Source organism: Rhinolophus sinicus, chromosome X, assembly GCF_036562045.2.
Source record: "Rhinolophus sinicus isolate RSC01 chromosome X, ASM3656204v1, whole genome shotgun sequence".
NCBI lineage: Eukaryota > Metazoa > Chordata > Mammalia > Chiroptera > Rhinolophidae > Rhinolophus > Rhinolophus sinicus.
In genome coordinates this window covers 31,279,047-31,300,627 of record NC_133768.1, presented here as the reverse complement: position 1 = coordinate 31,300,627, position 21,581 = coordinate 31,279,047, and the positions used below count along the sequence as shown (strand labels likewise).

At 42.2% G+C, this 21,581-nt stretch overlaps 1 protein-coding gene across 1 annotated transcript in view; it reads right to left on the bottom strand.

The window, feature by feature from the left end:
* TSPAN7 (tetraspanin 7) overlaps window positions 1–21,581 on the bottom strand; it is a 128,327-nt gene that overhangs the window by 7,432 nt on the left and 99,314 nt on the right. The window contains exons 2-6 of the mRNA XM_019747856.2: window positions 16,358–16,546; window positions 12,286–12,360; window positions 9,187–9,282; window positions 7,615–7,770; window positions 1,611–1,694 (exon numbers count right to left, since the gene is read on the bottom strand). Coding sequence (XP_019603415.1) covers window positions 1,611–1,694; window positions 7,615–7,770; window positions 9,187–9,282; window positions 12,286–12,360; window positions 16,358–16,546 — 600 coding nt within the window. The remainder of the gene's footprint in view (window positions 1–1,610; window positions 1,695–7,614; window positions 7,771–9,186; window positions 9,283–12,285; window positions 12,361–16,357; window positions 16,547–21,581) is intronic.

The window sequence follows — 21,581 nt, the reverse complement described above, 5'->3', positions numbered from 1 at the left end:
GGACATTCCTCCTCCAATGCCCAGCACCAGTCTGTCCTGCATATAGGTGTGAATGCTGCACATACACGTGTAACGTACACTTTATGTGCAAGCTGTCAAATGCACCCTGGACATCTGCATTGAACACAAGATCTGGGAGCCTCTCAAACGTCCCCTGGCCATTAAAGGTAAGTCACTGAAGTGTTAGTACTGAAATACGAGAGCAACCAGAAGAAAATTCAGGGCAGTAACTTCTTTTGAAGCCTCTGGAGACTGGTTCATTTGCACTGTTTGTGACATCACTCTGGTTTGTCTGTGTGTTGGTGTATTGAGGGTTTAATTTACTCCATGAGTTGCGAAAAACAAAGCACGGCCAAGAATTTTGGAACCGCCATAAGAAACACACTCCTGTTGGCTGAGTCCACATGCACTTGTGAGGTGACGTGTCACATGGGTTTTTGTAACTGCTTAGAAAGGAAACTTTGCCACTTATCTAAGGCTAAGCCCTGTATTTGCAAAAAACTACCTGGTTAATGTTCAATTCCTTGATCTAAGTGACAGTTACTGGGGTTTGTTCATTTTGTGACAATTAAGCTATATACTTACAATACTTATAATTTGTTGCCATATTTAAAAAAAAAAGTTTTAGGAACAAACTGGAATAAGATTATTGTTCAGCAGGAAAGAAAGAGGTACAAAGAAGTGGAGAAAAAGTAACTATAGTCTGAGAGAGCCAATACATAATTCAGCCAAGTGAAATTAGAGCCATGGATACATTACTGAGATAATATTAATTGGGCTTTGTTGAAAAAATGACCTGTTGGTCTGAAACAGTTCCACATGAAACATAATTTTTTTATTTGGCTATTAAGTATATATGCCAATCCATCCACCTATAGCAATATTATAGCAATAATATGTCATTTAGCAAGGAGATCAGAAGCCTGTGGGATAGTATGCTGCCTGGTGAAGGTGGGCAAAATTTTAGATTTAGCTTAACCTTGTTCCATCCTTGAGTATCTGTGGCTTACTTACTTTGCATAATTACTTTTCCCACTGTTTTTTAGAGACTAGGTAGAGATAAAGGGATATAAAATGTAATATGCAGGAAGTCACTTTCCTCTTAAGAAACAATAGTCAAACCTAGAGATTAAAATACTGACCACAAAATGAAGTTGGCTAAATTTAGGCTTTCTTTAAAGGGAGAGGTCTCGTGCATGATCTATAGGAATTAAGAACAGAAAAGGGACAGACAGGTCAAGCAGGGAAAAAGCCTCCCCCTAAATCCCAATCAGCCATTTGATGTTTGGAGTTGTTTATGCTCCAATTAAGCCAGCATTTTTGTTCGGTTAACCTCCATTTGACCTACAGAAGAAGCAAGTTGTTTTTCTGGAGCTAGTCATTAGTTGAACTGTAACCGATATTCCCTTGATGGCAAAACTTCATTTAAGTTGAAAAAGGAAAATCAATAAACAGATGACCTGAGGACTAATGAGCAAGGAGTTCTGACCCCATCTATCAGCCTCTCCCAAGGCACAGGGAGGCAGGCAGAGAGTCTGGAGACCAGGGACGGAAAAGAGAGCAGGAGACAGGGGAAAGGCTTGACCGGACTACACAATTACATAGGCTACCTGGGAGAATGCAATTCCAAAAGCCACTCCAGCGATGATTCCCATGTTAGTCTCCATGAAACTGGTCACCAGATCATAACAACCCTGGAAACGGAGAGAGACGGTGTTGGAGACGTATTTGACCCAGGCCAGACTGGGCTGTGTTAACTTGCAACACTCCCACGTGCACTCCAACCTTCATTCGTCAAATAGAACTGTAATGCACCCTAGGGAATTACTAGCATTATGTTCACACTTTAAAAAAAATGAAGATTTTCAAACCTACAAAAAAGTATAGAGAGCAAGTACAATGAACCTGCAAATGACCCTTCTTCTAACATCACAATTAACATATGGCTAATCTCGTTTCACTTAAATCTCCCCAACTCTCATCCCCTGGCTAGATTAGTTTAAAGAAAATCATATATATATATATATATATATATATATATATATATATATATATATATATATATATATACAGAGTTGACCCTTGAACAACACAGTGGTTGGGGTGCTGACACCCCACCCGCACGGTCAAAAATCTATGTATGACTCCCCTAAAACTTAAATTGTCCCTCGGTATCTGCAGGGGATTGGTTCCAGGACCCACTGTGGAGACCAAAATCGAAGAATGCTCAAGTCCCCGGTAAAAAATGGTGCAGATCAATGCATATAGTTGGCCCTCAGCATCTGTGGACTCCCAGCTGTGATCGAAAAGAGTACAGGCATTTATTGAAAAAAGCCTGTGTATAAGTGGACATGCACAGTTCAAACTAGTGTTGTTCAAGGGTCAACTATATTTTGATCCACAAATGTTTCAGTAGTAGGATTAAATATAGCAAGATAACTGTAAAATCTATGATGCAAACATTGTAGACATACAGAAATAGACTTAAAGAAATGAAAAGGCATTTCACATCCTTGAACAGGAAGAATCAGCATCATAAGCATAGTTACTAACATTTCGACACCAAATGGCAAAATGTTGTATAAAGTGAAATCATCTGGTTAGAGGGAGATGTTTGAATAACTGCCAACTTTACAGCATTTTAGGATTCTTTCTAAGGAGACTATTAAGTTTTTTAAAAAATTATTATTAATAGGGAAAACCTGTGTTCTAGAGTCTTCCACAAATTTCCTATACGCCCCTGAACGAGTCACTTCCCCTTTGTGGGTGTCAATAACTTTATCCATAAAATGAAGGGAATTTAACATACTACGAAATCGCTGAATGTTGAGATTAAAAGCAACACCAGTTTTACCAGTTCCAGTGTTAGTTCAAAACTTCATTATTCACCTTTCTTTAAAAGAAATGATCTGGTTGGCATTCAACAATGTTGCTGAACAAGTTTTTTGTTCTTGTCATTTTCGATTACATTTTATCAATCTAGTACAGGTAGGAAACACCAAATTTTGTACATCACCAATAATACAAAGGCAAGAACTAACTCTACCTGTTACATCCCAAACAGCAGGGGGGACAGGGAAGGGGAAGGGGAAAAGAAAAGGGAGGGGGAAAGGAGGAGGAGGGAAGGGAGAGAAGGAGAAACGGGGAGAAAGAGGGAGGGAGAGAGAGAAAGAGAAAGAGAGAATTTATGTGTATGTTCATTTGGAACTGGGCCAAATCAACCTAGACTTCTGAACTGATATATTCAGCTTTGGAAGACACGGTCATTTTCCAGTTTTCTGAAAAAGGGCTTCAACTTGAATGTATAAAGTCTGTGAAAAATCAAGACATTAATTTTATAAACAGAGTAAAATGGATTGTTATTTGTCAAGAAAGGCACATTAAGTTGCAATAACATCTGAAGAACAAAAACTATGTCTCCCATTGTTAAATTCAAACTTGAAGAATTTAACATTTCTCATAGCTTGTGAAAAACCTGAATCTTCTAATAAGTGATATTTTATGCATTCACAGCCTGTTTGCAGAGAAAAAGACACATTAACTTAGCAGCAGTGCTTTGACACATGTTTCCAATGCAATGGACAGACTATACTCCATAGTTACCTGATGTAAATTCGAAGGCCAGGGCAGGGGTGGGAAAGGAAATACATTATTGCTCATGGGGAGTTTTGAAATTTGATTCTCTCTTTATAGTAGACGCTTGCTTGCTGGGTTCATTTTTACTAGTGAAACTGTATATCGCACTATTTTTCAAAAGGTCGTGGAAGGGAGAGCCGTTTGGGTTAGGAAGAATTCAAAGCGAGAAGAGAGGTGGCTAGTCTAACACTTTCCCAAATGGCAGCAGCTAAAATAGTGTTTTGCCGTGCTGGCCATCATGACTGTATCCTCCTCACAGTGCTGGTCGATGGTTGGGCAGAGGAATGAAGTTCAGACTAGCACCAGTGTTAGGTCAGCTCCAAATATGGAAACACAAACCCAATAATAAAAACTAGAAAGAAGTGAGGTGGGCTGTTATCTTATTCTACACAATAGATTGGCATAGACGTTTTTTCCTGTGAACTTCAATTCTACATATAAGCTGAATATGTTTTTCTGAAGTATGATTTCTACTCCATTTTAGGAGATTTCAGAGTCAGTCACATTATTTTTGATATTTTCCTCTCACTCCAACCAGTAAGAGAAATCAGAAAAACGAAGTAGATGCCGGGCATTGGTACAATTGCAGCAAAATCATTCTCTCTAAACCTTATTCCTCAAAGTGGGGTTCTTCCACGAGCAGCAGCAGCAATACCTGAGGTTTAGTTAGAAATGCAGAATCTGAGGCCCCACTCCAGACCTACTGAATTAGAATCTGCCTGGGTTATTTGTTTTTAGTGCATTTTAACGAATGTAAATAATATCCCCAGATGTTTCACATGACCAATAAAGTTTGAGCAGCACTCTTCTATAAGAAAAGTTGCCCCACTATTTTTTATTCCAAATAAGAAACCAAACTAATGAATCATATCAGTAACAGGGTTACTTAAAATGAGGAGATAAAAGTGATTTAGCTTCCTTGTTTAAACGATACAAGACCAAGGTTAAAATCAATGACTTCTACCTCTGGATTTAGCTCTGTTACTCACCATGTGGACCCACAAGCCCATTTTCCAGATCTCAGCATAGATCTGCGGACTACAAGAACTGCCTTGATACACAAGGCCAGGCCCTGTTTGCATTCCACTTGAAGTTCTCCACTAAACGATGACTTTATCGCCCACAACGATCTCTTTTAATTTCCTAAAACGAAAGCCTGGTTGTCAGGCATGAGATAAACCTACAGAGGCCTGCTAAGTGTCCTAAGAAACACCCAGAAACAGAACAGGTAATTTGCTCACCCTCTCAGCACATCTAAATCAACACGGTCACCAATGGAAAACATGTGTGAGTGGCAGACTTTCAATACCACGGGTAGACGGCTAGTCCCAGACAGGTTCTGGGAAGTGGTATCTCAGTAGCTGCCGACCTGAATAACTCTCATCCTCTTGCCTCTGCTCTGAAAAAATGTCAAGGATTTCCTATGGAGGAGGGACACAGTCAATGGCTATTGGCCAACTGAACCTGCAGACATTTCATCATCCTGTTAACAAAAGCAAAATAAACTCCGCCCCCCAAACAAAACAATAAATATCCTGCTTAACTGTTCTCCCCTCCTTCCTGCCATCTCCCAGTTATTTGTACAAGGTAGGTTTCTCAGGCTGCCACATAAGAGCCAAGAGTCGTCTTTCTGTGCTGTCAGAGCAGAGGGTTCAAAACACCAAAAGACCTATGAGGATTTAGAATGTATTTATTCTCTCTATAGGATTCTCTCTACAGGATTCCACATAACTAGAATGAGGCAGTACTAACGCCTCCTGGGGGAGGGAGCCAGTAGGGGGGCTAATCTTTATGAGCATCTTCTATTACTATCTCTACCCATCCCTGTTTCCCACCTTTTATAGATGAGGGATCAGAGACTCAGACCTGAGAAGTACTGTGTTTCCCTGAAAAATAAGACCTAACCGGAAAATAAGCCCTAGCATGATTTTTCAGGATGACATCTGAAGATAAGCTCTGATGCATCTTTTGGAGCAAAACTTAATATAAGACCCCATCTTATTTTCGAGAAACACAGTAATTTGTCTCAGAGTTTCATGTGGGCATTAAATGAGAATATCTAATGAAACTCAACGAATGATTTTCCATTTTCATTCACTTTTTCTCCTCTCAGGGAGCCAGGCTGCAGCGTACAAGGGAAGTGAGAGACATGTTGAGCACCTCTTCCGGGTATTTGAGGTGCTCAGGAAAATATAAAGTAGGATTGTGGGGAGGGGCAGGGAGTGAGGTCAATTTGTAGGTTATCAATGCAATGAAAAAAGGCTACCCTCTCTTTCATTCTGGAAATAACTGTCAGGATTATACAAGTGCACTATGGGATATGCCTGTAAACTTGCTTTTGAGTACTAACAAAACATCCTTCCTACAAGGAGCAGCTGCATCGTTTCTAATAAAAGCCGCAGTGTGGTACAGGGGAAGGCAAACTTCACCCTCATCATCCTGACGTTTACATTACAGCTAACATCACATGTTACAGTTAACATTTCTTGTGTCCTTCCTCTGTGCCAGGCACCATGCTTTAGAGACTTTATCTCATTCAATCCTCATATCGATCCTATGGAGCAGGAACTATTATCTCCAATTTACAGATGAGAAAAACAAGACCGAGAAAGGTTAAGACACTTGATCAAGATCGCATGACCAGCAAGTAGCTGAGACAGAATTTAAAGTGGAGTCTGACTCCAGACCACGTACTCTGGACTTCTAGACCCTCCACTTTCACAAAAGAAGAGAAAATTTGGGTGTAAAGACTTTTATCAAAGCTTGATGACTGCTGTGTCTATAAACGATCTCCTGAGGCTCTGGCATGCCAACATCTCACTGCCATAAAGCGCGTCTTGCCTTTTATAAGTCAGAGTATCCACCATCTGCTAGACAAGCTTGGCACTTCATAAAATGGCAGCATAATGACATGTATGGATATGCAGTGGGGATATCCATGAGGAAAACAGAAGCTACCTTACTGTTGAGAGGTGAAGGAGGCCTCCAACTTTGGGTTCATAAGGAAACTCCAATAGGAGCAGATGTCCTCTTAGCCAAGACACGACACCTTACCGTACCACACCAATAGCAAAGTAATAAGCTCAGAATGACAAAATGAGCTTCCAGAATGGCAACAATGCTTGGCAGCATTTATGCTACAAACACCAACGTTAAATGGATAAAATACAGAAAATATCTCTTAAAATTCTAATCTTGAGAGAACGAATGATTCAGTAGTTGGCCCAGATCACATAGAATGTTGAAGATCTTAGAAGAACAGAACTTTATCTTCGTAAGAAAAGAAAATTTACATGGTCACATAACCACAGGTAAACTCAATAGTAGGGTTTTATTCTCCCTTGTGTTCACCAAAATCGATTTTCTACCTGGCATTTCTCTGACTGCTGAAATTTCATTTCCCTCATTTCCACTACATACTCAATTTCACATTTCTTTTAGTCAGTTTTGTTTTCTCTCTCTCTAATTTCTTTTGGAGTCAGGATGTCGACAGTGAGTTGACAGTGGAGTTGCTGATTTCTTTTCCTATAGCAGTGAACTCCCTAAAATAAAGGCCACCCTCCTAGCAGAAGCAGATGCTGTCTGTCAACTTGACTCCCCCTTCCTGCTAAGGACTGACACCCAGCTGTGAATAATTTCATGTTGAGAAGATATATTAAGCAGAAGAAAGACACCCAGAAAGAAGAAAGCCAACATTCCCTGACATCACCATCAGGGTTAACAGAAACCACTTGCTAAACCTTCCTAACTATATGCCTGGTCCGATTCTTGTGAGAGGAATGCCAGGCTGAGTTGAGTCACAGCTTTCTCCTTCAGAAGTGGGCAGCCTCGAGGGCCTCTCCCAGCCAATAAAGGACCACAAAGGAGTATTCTTGACTCCCTCTTAAGACTACCATGTCTAACCTACGTCTCAGAAACAAAACAGCCCTCCCCAAACATTCACCACTGATCCCATCAGGGCAGAGAGGAAGCAAGTACCTTCTGGTTAACTTTGGTGGCGGCCACGGTCAAGTTGTGCAGATCCTGGGGATTACAATCAGTTTCATTCATGCAGCAACTTGGGGGGATGCCATGCTGCTGGAAGTAGGGGCTGGTGCTCCAGTTGGTGTAGTTCTGCACACCACAGCAGCTCAGCTGTTAACAGGGAAAGGAAAAGAATCAAAGTGTGGCAGATCAAAGACTATGTTCTCCTCACTCACCGCCCTGCAACTTTTCAAAGAGAAACACGGGCCAAGCCTCTAAGTCAACAGGCACAGCTTTGGTGAGTAAAGATGAGCTAAAGCTCCACTAACAATGATGCTCAATGGGAAGCCCATTTGAACTCAGAGAAGGAAGGTCGTCCCAGATGACAGGCCGTGTTGGCTTTCGTAGCACGTCCACAAAGCACAGCAGTGTTTCTTTGGCCTGGCTAGCCATCAAAACCACCTGTGTGTTTGGGTGATGTTCAAGGTACAGAGCAACTCAGTGAGGATTGGTGATGGGGGAGCTGAGGCAAAAATGGTTTTCAAAAGCTCGTCTAAGGATCTATACTGAGAACTAAACAAACCGTTTGAGGAAAGCAAAAGATGCACATAGATGAAGAAAGAGAGCTGGTGCTGGTAAACTCCAGCCCAGCAGCTGCCTGGTTTTGTAAATGAAATTTTATTGGGACACAGCCAGGCCTCTTTCTTTACGTGTTGTCTATGGTGGCTTCTGTGCCACAGTGGCAGAAATGAGTAGTTGTGACAGAGACTGCATGGCCTTCAAATTTACGGAAAGATTGCCTAACCAGTGACACAGAGAATATTAAAACAAACGGAGCAAAAATATAATTTGTGTATCTGGGTAAAAAGTATACAGTTCCTTGTACCATTCTTGCAACTTTTCTGGATAAGTTTGAAATTTTATCAAAATAAATTATCCCCCCAAATTAAAATACTGCTTCTGAAGTAAAACAAAACAAAATAAACAAGCAAACAAATGAAAACCACCCCCAAACCATAAGCCTCCATGGGTGATCCTGATGGGCTTAAGCACTAGCACCTCCCCTCCTGAGTGAGTCCAGACAAGGAAACACTTATTTTCCTCAGATCCTCTGTAAAGCACCAGGCAGCCGGGGCCACTCACACCTGACTGATCTTCAGTTTCTTCTAGGTCCGCTCTCCATCCCCACTGCACTGCCCAAGCCAGTGAACGCAGCTTACTTGAGCTCTCCACCCAGACTAAAGACACTATTTCCAGAACGCCAGCCTTTGGGAACCAACTCTAAACGAGGCTGTTAATACACTCACAGCCTACCTCTTTCCCAAGGCTTCAGACTTTAAGGGCAAACTGGCTTTCCTTGGGATACTCACCATCCTTACCAATGAAAAGTAGACCAGAGACTGGTCTTGACACTAATTACCTGGATATCTGGACCCTGGACATGTACTAGATATCAACCCTTGGAAACAGAACTGGACCAAGAGTTGGAAAACTGGAATCAACAGCAAATGCTACTGGTCCAACATCAGCAGCAGCCCACAAGGCTAAGGCCAGTCTTTGCAGGCCGTTCCCTCCCCTGGAACTTACGCTGCGCTGTACATGGTCCACCGCCCGGCTCCTCTCATCATTGCCGTTGTAATTCTGCATGGCATCCGTGTAGGTCCTCAGGAAGGTGTCCTTGATCTATGGAAGACACGGAGGAATGGGGTTCTGCTCCACGGCAGCCCAAACCGACTCAAGAGTCTTACCAACTTCTACCCCAAAAGAGCCTCTTCTAAAGTCTCGGAATAAGTTTAGGCAAGGGAGAGAGAATGCCCTGTTTTCTGAGACGAAAGAGCTCAAGAAATTCGCCCAGGGGTTTATTAGCTCAGGAATTTAAAAGAAATCGTTCCCTTTACCCCTAATCCAGAGGAAGCCTGCCTGGTGAAAGGACTCACTGAAGTGGCTGGTCAGTTTGTAAAAGGGCTTTGGTGGTGAACCGCTAAATTTGGGTTTTCTAGTTACTTTCTCTGAATTAATTAGTGCCCATCTTTCTTTTTTTCTTCTTTTTTAAAAATTTATTGGGGTGACAATTGTTAGTAAAATTACATAGGTTTCAGGTGTACAATTCTGTGATACATCATCTATCTGTCACATTGTATGTTCACCATCCAGAATCAGTTCTCCTTCCATCACCATATATTTGATCCCCTTTACCCTCATCTACCATACCCCTCCCCCCTTACCCTCTGCCATCTTTCTTTCTATAACTTTTCTGCCTTTCCTCAGAAGAATGACAAAGGACAAGCCACTGGGGTCAGGAAAACCCATGTTTTGACCAGAAACACCTTCATTCTAGCATAGAGGAGTGGGGCAAAACCAACTTTCACTTATCTGTCTTTACTAAGGCCCAAAAGAAGATGCTAAAGAACACGAACCTTTGTTGTTAATAAATGGTTAACAAAACCCTTTCTCCTCTGTGAACACATTGACCTTTGGTTACCTCTCAAGCTCTGTTCCCCCTGGAAACCTGCTGAAGGTGGAGGGTCAGGTGTGTCACCAGGCAACCCCACTTCACGGTAAAACGGACCCTGACTAGTGAAATTACTCTGGACTGGGAGGACAGCAAATGACAATAATTACCTGGTGGGCGGCTTAGGGCTAAGTATAGTGACTCTCCTAACTAGGCATGTTCCTTGCTGAGATACTGGATGCTATGCCCACGGGACACTTACCAGAGAAAAGGAGACACTGGTTACATGGAGCTTCTAAGCCCAGGTGGCTACCACACCCGGCTGTGTCCTCTCATTTCACTGTACCTGTACGGTCTCTTAGGGGCGGGTGGGTGTCCACTTTGAGGACTCCCTCTGAAGAAACAAACCCACTGCTGCCCTGCTGTGCTTCTCTTACCATATGCTTGTGAGTAAATGGTGCTAAATGTCACCTATTGTCATCATGCGTGTTTGACTGTTTAGCCACACTCAAAACCAGTACTGGTGGACAAAGAGTGGCATTGTAAACCCTCCCCACCACTCCCCTAAGTGTTTCAGATGAAAAACTTAGGTGGATGAGGTCTTCCAGGCCCTAGGTATCAGGAACCATTAAGAGAACACCCCCTAAGTGGAGCCCAGTCACAGCAGCACAGGGGAGGAAGGTGGGCAAGGGCTCAGATAGGAGCCGGCCAGGTTGTGAATGGAGTTCACAACACATGTACTGGGGATACTTCTAGGGATGTCAAGGCTGTGATGTCATCAGATTTCGCCTCACCTGAGAATAAGAATGGGGCTTCTAATTCCAGACACAGCGTGCATATGAAATGGGTTCTGGAAGTCAGCCCTGGCATCTGAGATACCATCTCTGATAAAGGGAAAAACCAGGGCAATAGGGAAAAGGGACAGAAAGTGCATAAAGCAGGCTCACTGGGCACTTAACTTGTTCCGAGCACAATAGCAGGACCTGAGACAGACGATGCCAGACTTCCAAGAGCCACAGAAACACAGCTTCAGTGTGATTTCCACCTGGATCCTGCTACTTTGTTCCTTTCTAATACATGAGTATCCGGTTTGACTGCTATTTACGGGGTACAATAACGGATTTACAATAATGGATTTTTAAACTTTTGGATTTAAAACCAGAACTTTATTGTAGCATACACACTTTCTAACCTGTCATCAATAAAGCGGGGGTGCCAGAAAAATGTATACAAGTGGACACTTTGTTCAGCGTTGCTCAAGCAGTAGTTCACCATAATCAGAAGCATCTGGATGCTGATGGTAACCACTCTGAGCACCTCTTGTTATTGCAGAAGTCAAACGTGACTTGTATTCATCTTTTGTTATCGGTATATATTGAGTATTACAATTTAATAGTTTTCCTTTCTTAAAATGTATATACATTTTTTGGCCACCCTCTGTACACATCTGAAAAGTGATACCACAGTGGGTACAGGCAACATGAGAATATCTCGTCTCTGCATTAGCGTTGATCCATCGTCTAGAACAGCTACAGTGACAGTACATGGAAGGATGACCACATGAGACACAGGACAGCTGACAGTGTCCTTGAAACCAACCGTTGTGATCACAAAACGGTATTCAGAATTCTTTTCCCCCAGCTTTAAAAATCTAAAATTTTACATGTGAATTCAAAACAAAGCGCTGTAGGGGTTTTGGATCACGACTGGCTTCTCCCCTTTTCCCTCAGCACCACGCAAAGCAGCTGGGCTCCTCACTATTGGGCTGTGGATTTTACCCCTGGGGCGGCAGGGGAGGAGAGAAGAGAGCATGGGCTGCTCTGGGGAAATCTAGTGCTTTGTCTTTGGGCCACAACTAGTTTGGCTTACCTTTGCAATCTCAGGAATCCTGTTATACAGATACACACTTGGACCTTGCTGAAGCAGGCTGTTTTAAAAGGAGTGTTTAATCTATACTGAAGGTCACTGCTTTAAAACAAGGTGGAGAATCATTTTCTATCATAGCTATATAAAGAAACAGCGTGAGGATCAACACCTAAGGTTTCGAGTTTGGCAAAATTCCTACATTTAAAATTTTATTGGCATTTCAGCCCGTATTACATGACATTTGGAAAATAGCGATACCACTAGAGATGCCAAGTAGCCTATATGCGCCCTTTTTACATTTCATGAGGTTTCAGAATTCCTCCTCCCAAAGACCCTTTAGCTGAGAGCTCCAGTTTGTGTATACGCACCTCATGACGAAACACGAACCCTGAAATGCCAGCTACAAGCTCAGCCAGGAACACCAGGGACAGAAACATGGCATACTGAAAATCAAGTGGATAAGGACAAAGTCAGATATGTCAAGATTCCGAAGAGTGCTTCTTTGGGGTAGGTTGCTTCTTGTCAGGGGGGATCAGACAAATCCTCATATTCCCTAGCAAAGTTTACGAAAAGTTTAAAACTACTCGTCTCCAGATTTACCCACATGAGCCTCAATATAGGAATGTGTCTGTTTAATATGCACAAGCATTTTGGGGCAGACATGCTGAGGCGAGCTCATCCAGGAACTGGCCTCATGCCTGGCAGGCTCAACCAGGAGAAATCTGAAAGAGCTTTTTAATACTAAGGTAGCCGCCATTTTGAACATTAGAATTTTTGAGCTAGAGGGTACTCTGGAAGTCACAGGACACAGTTCTACTCTGACTGGGAATCCTTCATACCACCTTCCTCATTGTGGTCGTCTGGCATCTGCCCACATCCTCCATCTAGCATCTGCAAGCCACGCCGACTCCCTCCACCCACCCACCCCCTGCAATCTATTCAATATTCAAACTGTTCAGCTGCTGGAAAGACTTCCTTTCCCTCGGCCACAATCTTCTACTGTGTAGTCTTCCACTTGTAACTTCCATTTGCTGGGGTTGGATCTGCTTTCAGGAGGCACAAGAACCAGCCTAACCTCCTTTCTTTACAACAGACCCTTCAGATGTACAAACAGCCAGGGTCAAACCTGCTGCTTTTCTTCATTTGGACAAACCTCTCTAGTTTCCTTAAGACCATCTCATAGAAAGTGGCCTCAAACTCCCTTCCTTCGGCATCGTATCCCTCCCGTCCTCACAGGAAGACCAGAATGTGCTCAGGTTGGCCTTCGTCCTCAATACTGCGGTCAGACCTGGATGCGGCACCCACAGCAGTGGCCAGCGGGCTGCTTAGCTCCCTGGTTCTGCATACTACGTGGACTGGATAGCCTTTAAAAAAGCAAGTATGGTACAGTACTGACTACCAGTGTTTTCAGACATCTAAAATCCTTAGTGCTTCTTATTCACTTCATGCTTCCTGTACTTTCCAAGTTGATTTTGTATGTGTGCGCGTGCGCGTGCGCGACTAAGTTCAGGGATATTACATGGTACTTATGAGACATTAAGGGTTTCCATTTTTGTGACTTTGAAAAGCAGATAAAAGGAAAGACAATCTTTTCTTTTCCTACGAGGTATATGCCTTAAAATCTTCTTTTTCTCATCTCAAAATGAAATTCAACAGTCCTCAGCATTTGGAACGGCCCTAGGTGATGTTGTAGAATTTAGATAGACTCCACATGCCACATGACTTACTTGTAAAGTGTACATATCTCCTGACTGTGTACATATGTACACAGGACCAAAACTTACCTTTCTCAGCTAGCGATACATATTTAAAAGGAAGAAATACTGCCTTAAAATGCCAGTTTCATTTGAAATATTAACAAAAGTCTCTACACACATTTTAAGTACAGCCATTAAAATATCAAACACAGTTATGAGTAGAATGTCCCATGTACATGACTTCTCTCTCTCAAGTTGGTACAAAAATGCAGGTAGAAGCACAGTTTATTCCAGGGAGAATCTCACACCAGACCTAGACTCCACCACAAAGTCCCATGGAAAATTAACTGTCAGGAGGCCGGTGGGAGAAAGGATATTGGACTCTGTGGTCACAAGTCCTCCTAGGTTTGAGTCCTCGCCATGCTGCAGACTAACTCTTAGAAAAGAAGCAGTCTCTCTGGGCCTCCGTAAAGTAGAAATAGTTATTTTCAGTTGTTTTGCAATTAATGAGGTGACGTGACGACTGTAAATTTCTAGGTTGGCAGTTAATCAAATGGCTTCTGCTCTCGTCAGCCAGATCAGCAATTTTTGGTCTCTAGAAGTCCCCTGCTTCCAGGAGCTTCCAGAGAACAGCTCCTTCACCTTCAGAAGGCCTTGGCCAAAAGCCTATTGGGAAGAGCTTGTACTAAATACAGGTGGTAGCGTTGAAGTTTTCTCCAAATGAACATACCGTGGTAACATAATCCTGACTCTGGAAAGAGACATATAGGGGTTCGAATCCCAGCTCTCCCCCCATTAGCTGTGTGAACCTGAGCGGGTTATTTAACCTCAAAGTCTTTATCCCCTAATATGAAAACACAACCTGCATTTCACAGTGGTGGTGAGGAATAAATAAACTGTAATATGTACCCAGGACAGCATCTAGCAGGTAAAAGGAATAAATGATGGTTTTTAAAAGACCAAAACCAAACACAAAACAAAACCCTAAAAATTTCTCTACTCCCCAAAAGGCTCACCTGCCAGTGAGCTCCCAAGTGTTAGGAGAAAATGACAGCGTGGTATGAAACCACCTTTAGAAGAGGGCAGAGAAAACTATTCCGGTACTGTACTCCTCTTTTGCCCCCCCTTCAGTCATAGTATTTGGGCTGGAAGAAACTTTGATGAAGAAACCTTGACCATTCTTTCATAAATGAAGACAAATGCCCAAAGAGGTTACAACCGTGCCACTAAAGACTTAAGCCAGTTACTGTCAGAATCAGTCAGGTCTCATGACCAGGTCTCCCCTTCTTGTTTGGACGGATGGATTTTTAGCAATCCTTCTTTTCTATGCCTCTAAAATGAATCCTCCTCTTGCTACTCATTGTACTAAACAAGAGGTTCTCGACCCCGGCTGTATAATAGAATCCCCAGGAAAGCTTTAAAAAATGTGATACTAGAGCCTCGCCGCCATAGATTCCAGTTCAATTGGCTGGAAGCAGAGCCCCGGCAAAGGTGTTTTTAAAAAGCCACCCAGGTGATTTAAGCACGCATCTGAAGCTGAGGACTATGACACTGGAACAAAAGAAATCCTAGTGCTTTTAAAGAAATACCAGAAGGTAGACTCAGGACGTTAGCATAGAATGGCAGGTGATAGCACCAGAAGTGGCTCCATCTGGCCTCACTATGGCTTTTCCACCAACCCGGAAGAAATCAGTGGTGGCCGGGGCAACTATAGACCAGAATATGCTGAATCAAGCACAACTTCCAAGACACTGCCAACAAAGACACTGACCTGTGCCAGTTTGGAAGGTATTTCCTTTGGAGTGAATTACCCTCATACCCATATCTGTCACTAGATGGTCTTAAATGTTACTACGAACTAGAACTAAACAAGGAAGGGCAGGCAACACAGTACTGATGGAATCTCTGCTCCCCACTTTCACCGAAGGAGACGTCTGAAAAAAAATCCTTTTAAATAAAATTTTCTTTTGAGGAGAGGCCCTTGTTACCTTTTATCTATAAAATCCTTTAACATGAACTCTTAATGAAGAGCATCGGCAGTAAGTAGAGACTTAGGCAACTAGTCTCCCCAAAAGTTAAGAATCATAGGAACAACCTTTTAACAGCCTGCCCTAAACTCTTTGGGAAACATCACTGCTGTCTCTGTCTGATTAGAATAAAGGCACCCAGCACTGGTACTGGTAGCCAATCCATGGCACTGCACCAACCCTCTGTTCAGTGGGGAAACCCTGGCTTAGCTCAACTCCCATAGCACTGAGCCAGGGTGTGCAGGTTTAGAGAAGAGCGTGCCCATTCATCCAAGCACAGCCAAGCTCAAGGAGGCAGAAAGTATTTCTCCAGTGGGAACTTAGAGATGCAAAGCTGCTTATGTTTGGGATGCTCCCTTGCCCACCAAAGCTGCATATCACATGCTTGAAGAGATTTCTAAGACAAGGTTCAAAACTGGAACAGGGAGTCTTGCCATGAGGATATCAATGGCCAATTGGAACTGCGAGCCACTGCTTTGTCATCATCTACCTCGAGGGACCAGGACTGGAGTTTTTTGGTGCCAGGCTGTGTGTTTAGGGTCGTTTTTCCCTCTAGGGGATTAAACGGTGGATTATGTAAGAGTCTGGACTAAAATTAGAGTCAATGAATAGGAAGGTCTTGTTTGTGGCTTCAAGAAGGGCCAGTTCACTTTCATGGGATTTATATTTTTACAAAAAGGAATTGAGAAAGCAGTATGATGTTGTGACATACTCACCAGTTTCAGCATCCATGGGCTACCACGGCATGTAGCAAAGCATCCAAACAGGCCAAAAACGACGATAGTGGTGCCAGTTCCGATGAGCACATAGGGAGCATTTGTGGAGTTCTCGGCGATAAGGGAGATATAGGTGCCCAGAGTGAGTTTGCCCCAGACTCCAACGGCCAGCAGGATCACCCCAGTGATCTGAAAAGGGGGAGAGGGAGAAGGGAGTATGAAATCAACACAGCACTACAGCCTGAATCTGAAGGCTCGATTTTCCGTGAGCAAGATGGCACTTGCTGTAGGATCCCCTACAGCCACGGAAATGTCGCACAGAGCAAAGACATTTTGATTTTATCTAAGTTGACCTGTCTCTTACCCAATCCCATATGCAGTTACTATATTAATTGGAAGTCAAGTCAACAATAAAGAACTTTTTAAGCTGCTTAAGAAGTACATCCTTATACAGGTCTCAGAGCCTTTTCAGGTCTGGTCTGAGAGCTGCTGCCCAATGCCGAGCTGGGTATAACCCCAGTGAGAACATCAGCCACCCTCTTCAATGGCATGTGTGCATAAAGTATGTTTAAAGACATCCCGCATGTTTTAAGGAACAAGGTAATTTTTTTGCCTACTTTCACAAAAATCTTTATAAAAGGAAAACATTCCAAATATTTTTGAATCCCTATTGATTCACTGCCCTATTTATAGTATTTTATTCAATATAAAACAATAGAAGAATCCAAATAATTCCTGGAATTAGCTGTAATACGATTTGTCAAACCCCGCCCATCAGTCCAAAGGAAATTCCCACCGCATGCCTAAAATCTAGAACCTGTGTCAGTGAGGCCGTTACTTCAGGGGTTAGACTTGGGGCTGCATGCTATGCCTTATTTTCCATTCCCTGAAGCTTTAGCTACTGAAGCCAGTGGTTGACTTTGTCTCTCTCTAGCTGATGTCTCCTTTAGTTTACCAGCAGCTTAGCAACTCATGCAAATTAACAGGCCTCTAAGTGCCACCACTTCTGAAACAGTATGAGGCTCAAGGAAGCCTGGGTGTCCAAGGGAGCCCTTCCCCAGTTTGGTCCCACCCTATCACCCACTGTCCCCATCCCAAATGCCTCAGTTGCTTGTCCATTCAAGTGCGGAGGCCGGATGAGAAACTGGAGAAAACCAATATGATACCAATCAATACCCACCTCACCAAGATTTCCCGTCATTCAACACCCTGCCCCTTAACACCTGTAAGAGAACACCACCAGATATATGCTACATGAGGAACCAAATGGCTGGGCTAGTGGAGATGCCAAGGCCTCGCCTTTATACTCTGAAAACTCCTTCTGCAGTTTAGCGCCATCAAGCTCCACCATCAGATTGTTTCTCTTTGCAGGAAAAATAAGGGACCCTGCACCTTTCCCATGGCAGGTAAGAGTGGGCGCCGTTTATTTGGGGCACGGACGAGAACAACCCCTTTACACCCACCCCAATAGCCTCTCTACTTTGTAGAACCATCACTATGAAAGAATTAAGAAGTTTAAATCAGAGAAAGATTGAGGAACTAATGCTACTTTTATAAGCCAAAGGTGAATGGAGGTTATACAGTCTTGAAGAGAAAGTGTTGGACACTAATATTTGGGAGACGGTGGCCCAGTGAAGGTCTACTGCCTTTGAAAAAAGCTCCAATGGAGGAGAGCCTTCGTGAGTTAAGAAAATCGAGAATGCAGACGTTGCCAAGTCCTCTGCTGACACCTGGTGGTTGCTAAAGAAAGTACCTCCTTTGAACAGCCTCTTCCATACTCCTCCAAAAGGAAACATAAAACAGTTTTCACCCACTAGAATCAAAATTTAAGATTCAATTCTCCATTCATTAGGGGGAAGAATGCACTGGACATTAGGTAGAAAGGGCAGTGCCCAAGCTATCTTTTATTACTTAGCGCTTAGCACAGTGCCAGGCACACAATAATTGCTTAATATTCATTGGCAAACAAAATACATCTAATTTCTCTGGATCTTAGAACCTCTATTTTATGAAACAAAGTCTTTCAAACACCAAATACTTACAAAACATTTCCATCAGGTAAATACTATGAGGTAACCTAACATGGAATCAAAGAGAAACTTTCTCCCCTACTCCCTACTCTAGCATTATCTGCCCAAAGCTGTAAATATCGCAATGAAAATGTATTGAACAAAACCAAAAATTCAGTTAAACTAGTCACTGTTTACATAGGCTGACTATAAGTCTCATCTAAAGACTTGCAATTTCACATGATTGTCCCTAAATATTAAGTAACACTTCAGACATATACTGAGCAGCTGCATTCTATACATTACTATTGCCAGTCATTATTGGAATGTGATTGTTTTAATGAAAGTACAGAGGGTGCTAAAAAAAATGTATACACATTTCAAGAAAGGAAAAAACTATATTAAAATTGTAATACTCAATATATACTGATAACAAAAGTCATGTGTGACTTCTGCAATTACAGGAGGTGCTCAAAGCGGTTACCATCAGCGTCCAGACACTTCTGTTTACGGCGAATTACTGCTTAAGCAACGTTGACTAAAGTGTCCACTTGTATACATTTTTTGGCACTCCCAGTACATACTACTGACCAACTTTAGAGTCTGATATTATCTTATATTTCTGTGACCAGTGATTCCATAAAGTTCACTTATTACCATAACAAATATTATATGCAGTATGTCAAAGTTAAAAGAAATCGTGATTTTAAGGCAAACAGTATTGGTATTGACATTTTTATTCCTTTTCTCCTTTCAAAAAATAATTTCTTTATCAAATATATGGTGATGGAAGGAGAACACACAATGGGATTTATAGATGATGTAATACAGAATTGTACACCTGAAATCTATGTAACTTTACTAACAATTGTCACCCCAATAAACTTAAAAAACAGAGAGAAAAAAAGAAAATCTTGGATATCTCAGTTCTCCAAAATAGATGAGAAATACTTGCATTTTATTAAATATATGACACTTCTTCGCTTAAAAAAAATAATTTATTTGAGTGTAACCATTACTTTGTAGATGAAACCCCTCCTCATGTAAAGTACAAAGCCGATAATATCAACTTGCTACAATGTTCATATAATGTAATTTACACACATATTCCTCTTTTTTTGCAAAGACTTTTTTTTAATTAAAGTTTATTGGGGTGACAATTGTTAGTCAAGTTATATATATTTCAGGTATACAATTCTATAATACATCATCTATAAATCCCATTGTGTGTTCACCACCCAGAGTCAGTTCTTTTTCCATCACCATATATTTGATCCCCCTTACCCTCATCTCCCACCCCCCAGCCCCCACCCCCCTTACCCTCTGGTAACCACTAAACTATTGTCTGTGTCTATGAGTTTCTGTTTCTCATTTGTTTGTCTTGTTCTTTTGTTGTTTTTGGTTTATATACCACATATCAGTGAAATCATATGGTTCTCTGCTTTTTCTGTCTGACTTATTTCGCTTAGCGTTATATTCTCAAGATCCAACCATGTTGTCACAAATGGTCCTATTTCATCTTTTCTTACCACCGAATAGTATTCCATTGTGTATATATACCAAACTTCTTTATCCATTCATCTATCGAAGGACATTTTGGTTGTTTCCATGTCTTGGCCACCATAAACAAAGCTGCAATGAACATTCGAGCACACGTGTCTTTATCTCTAAATGTTTTCAGATTTTTTGGGTAGATACCCAGGAGAGGGATTGCTGGGTCATATGGTAATTCTATTCGTAATTTTTTGAGGAACCTCCACACTGCCTTCCATAACGGCTGCACCAGTCTGCATTCCACCAACAGTGTATGAGGGTTCCTTTTTCTCCACAACCTCTCCAACACTTGTTACTATTTGTCTTGTTGATGATAGCCATTCTGACTGGGGTGAGGTGATATCTCATTGTGGTTTTTATTTGCATTTCTCTGATGATTAGTGATGTTGAGCATTTTTTCATATGTCTATTTGCCATTTGTATGTTCTCTTTGGAGAAATGTCTCTTCAAGTCCTCTGCCCATTTTTCAATTAGGTTGTTTGTTTTTTTGTTGTTGAATTGCATGAGTTCCTTGTATATTTTGGATATTAGCCCCTTATCGGAAGCACTGTTTGCAAAAATCTTCTCCCATTCAGTTGGTTGTCTCTTTATTTTGTCGATGGTTTCTTTTGCTGTGCAGAAGCTTTTAAGTTTCATATAGTCTCATTCGTTTATTTTAGCTTTTACTTCCATTGCCTTTGGAGTCATATTCATAAAATGCTCAAAAAGACTATTTTTGCAGACCTTGAGGGTGCCTCTCAAAGACTGCCAATGGGCACAAACACAGCACTACAAGCACCATATTGCATGGGAGAAAAGCCAGCCAACATCTTGACCTTGACCAAGTCAGTCATCCTCCAAGAAAGTCGTCCATTAAATGACATGGAGGCTGGGATCGGTAGTCCCCTTCCAGCACCCGTGTGCTAGGCATCTGAGACCAAACCAGAGCGAAAATGCTTCCTCCAATGTTGAGCTTCACCTACTCAAACATTCCTGATGCACTAGCTGTGTTTGGAAGCCCAAACTCCACACAGCAAACCCACCTCTTCAGCCTCATCTCCCTCACTACTCTTAATGCACTCTATGTAGTTCCAGGAAAACTGAGCTGTTCCCTATGCACCTTGCATACTTTACCTGCTTCCCAACCTTTGCTCATGTTGATCCTCTTACCTCGATTTCTTACCCTTCCTATCACTACCTGTCTACGTCCTAAACTCTAATGGTACACTGCACCCACTTCTTCCAGGCCCCCTAAAGAGAACTTACTCTGTAGTATGCCATCGTCACACTGTGCCCTATCCCCCTCCCATGTACATCCAGGACTGATTCCCTTGAGGGCAGGGGTTGTGTGCCCTGCACATAGTCAGTGTCCAGAATATGTCTGATGAATGAATGAATAAGCAGCCAACTGTAGATGTCAGAAGGGGAAAGAAGTTTCACATTAGCCATCTACCTGCTATACCCTCGGACCGTCTCTGAGCATCTATCAGAAATGGTAAGAATGCCAAGGTGAGCAGGCATTGTAATCTGGGGAAACAACAATCTAAGGACAAAGAAGTCAAGATTAAACAGACAAGGGAGAAAAAAGTTGGGTTGCAGTGTGCCCTGTGTGAATAAAGCCATACTTGGTAGTGGTAGTGGTGGTGAACTTGGAGTGAATATTAGGGAAAAAATATCAGTTG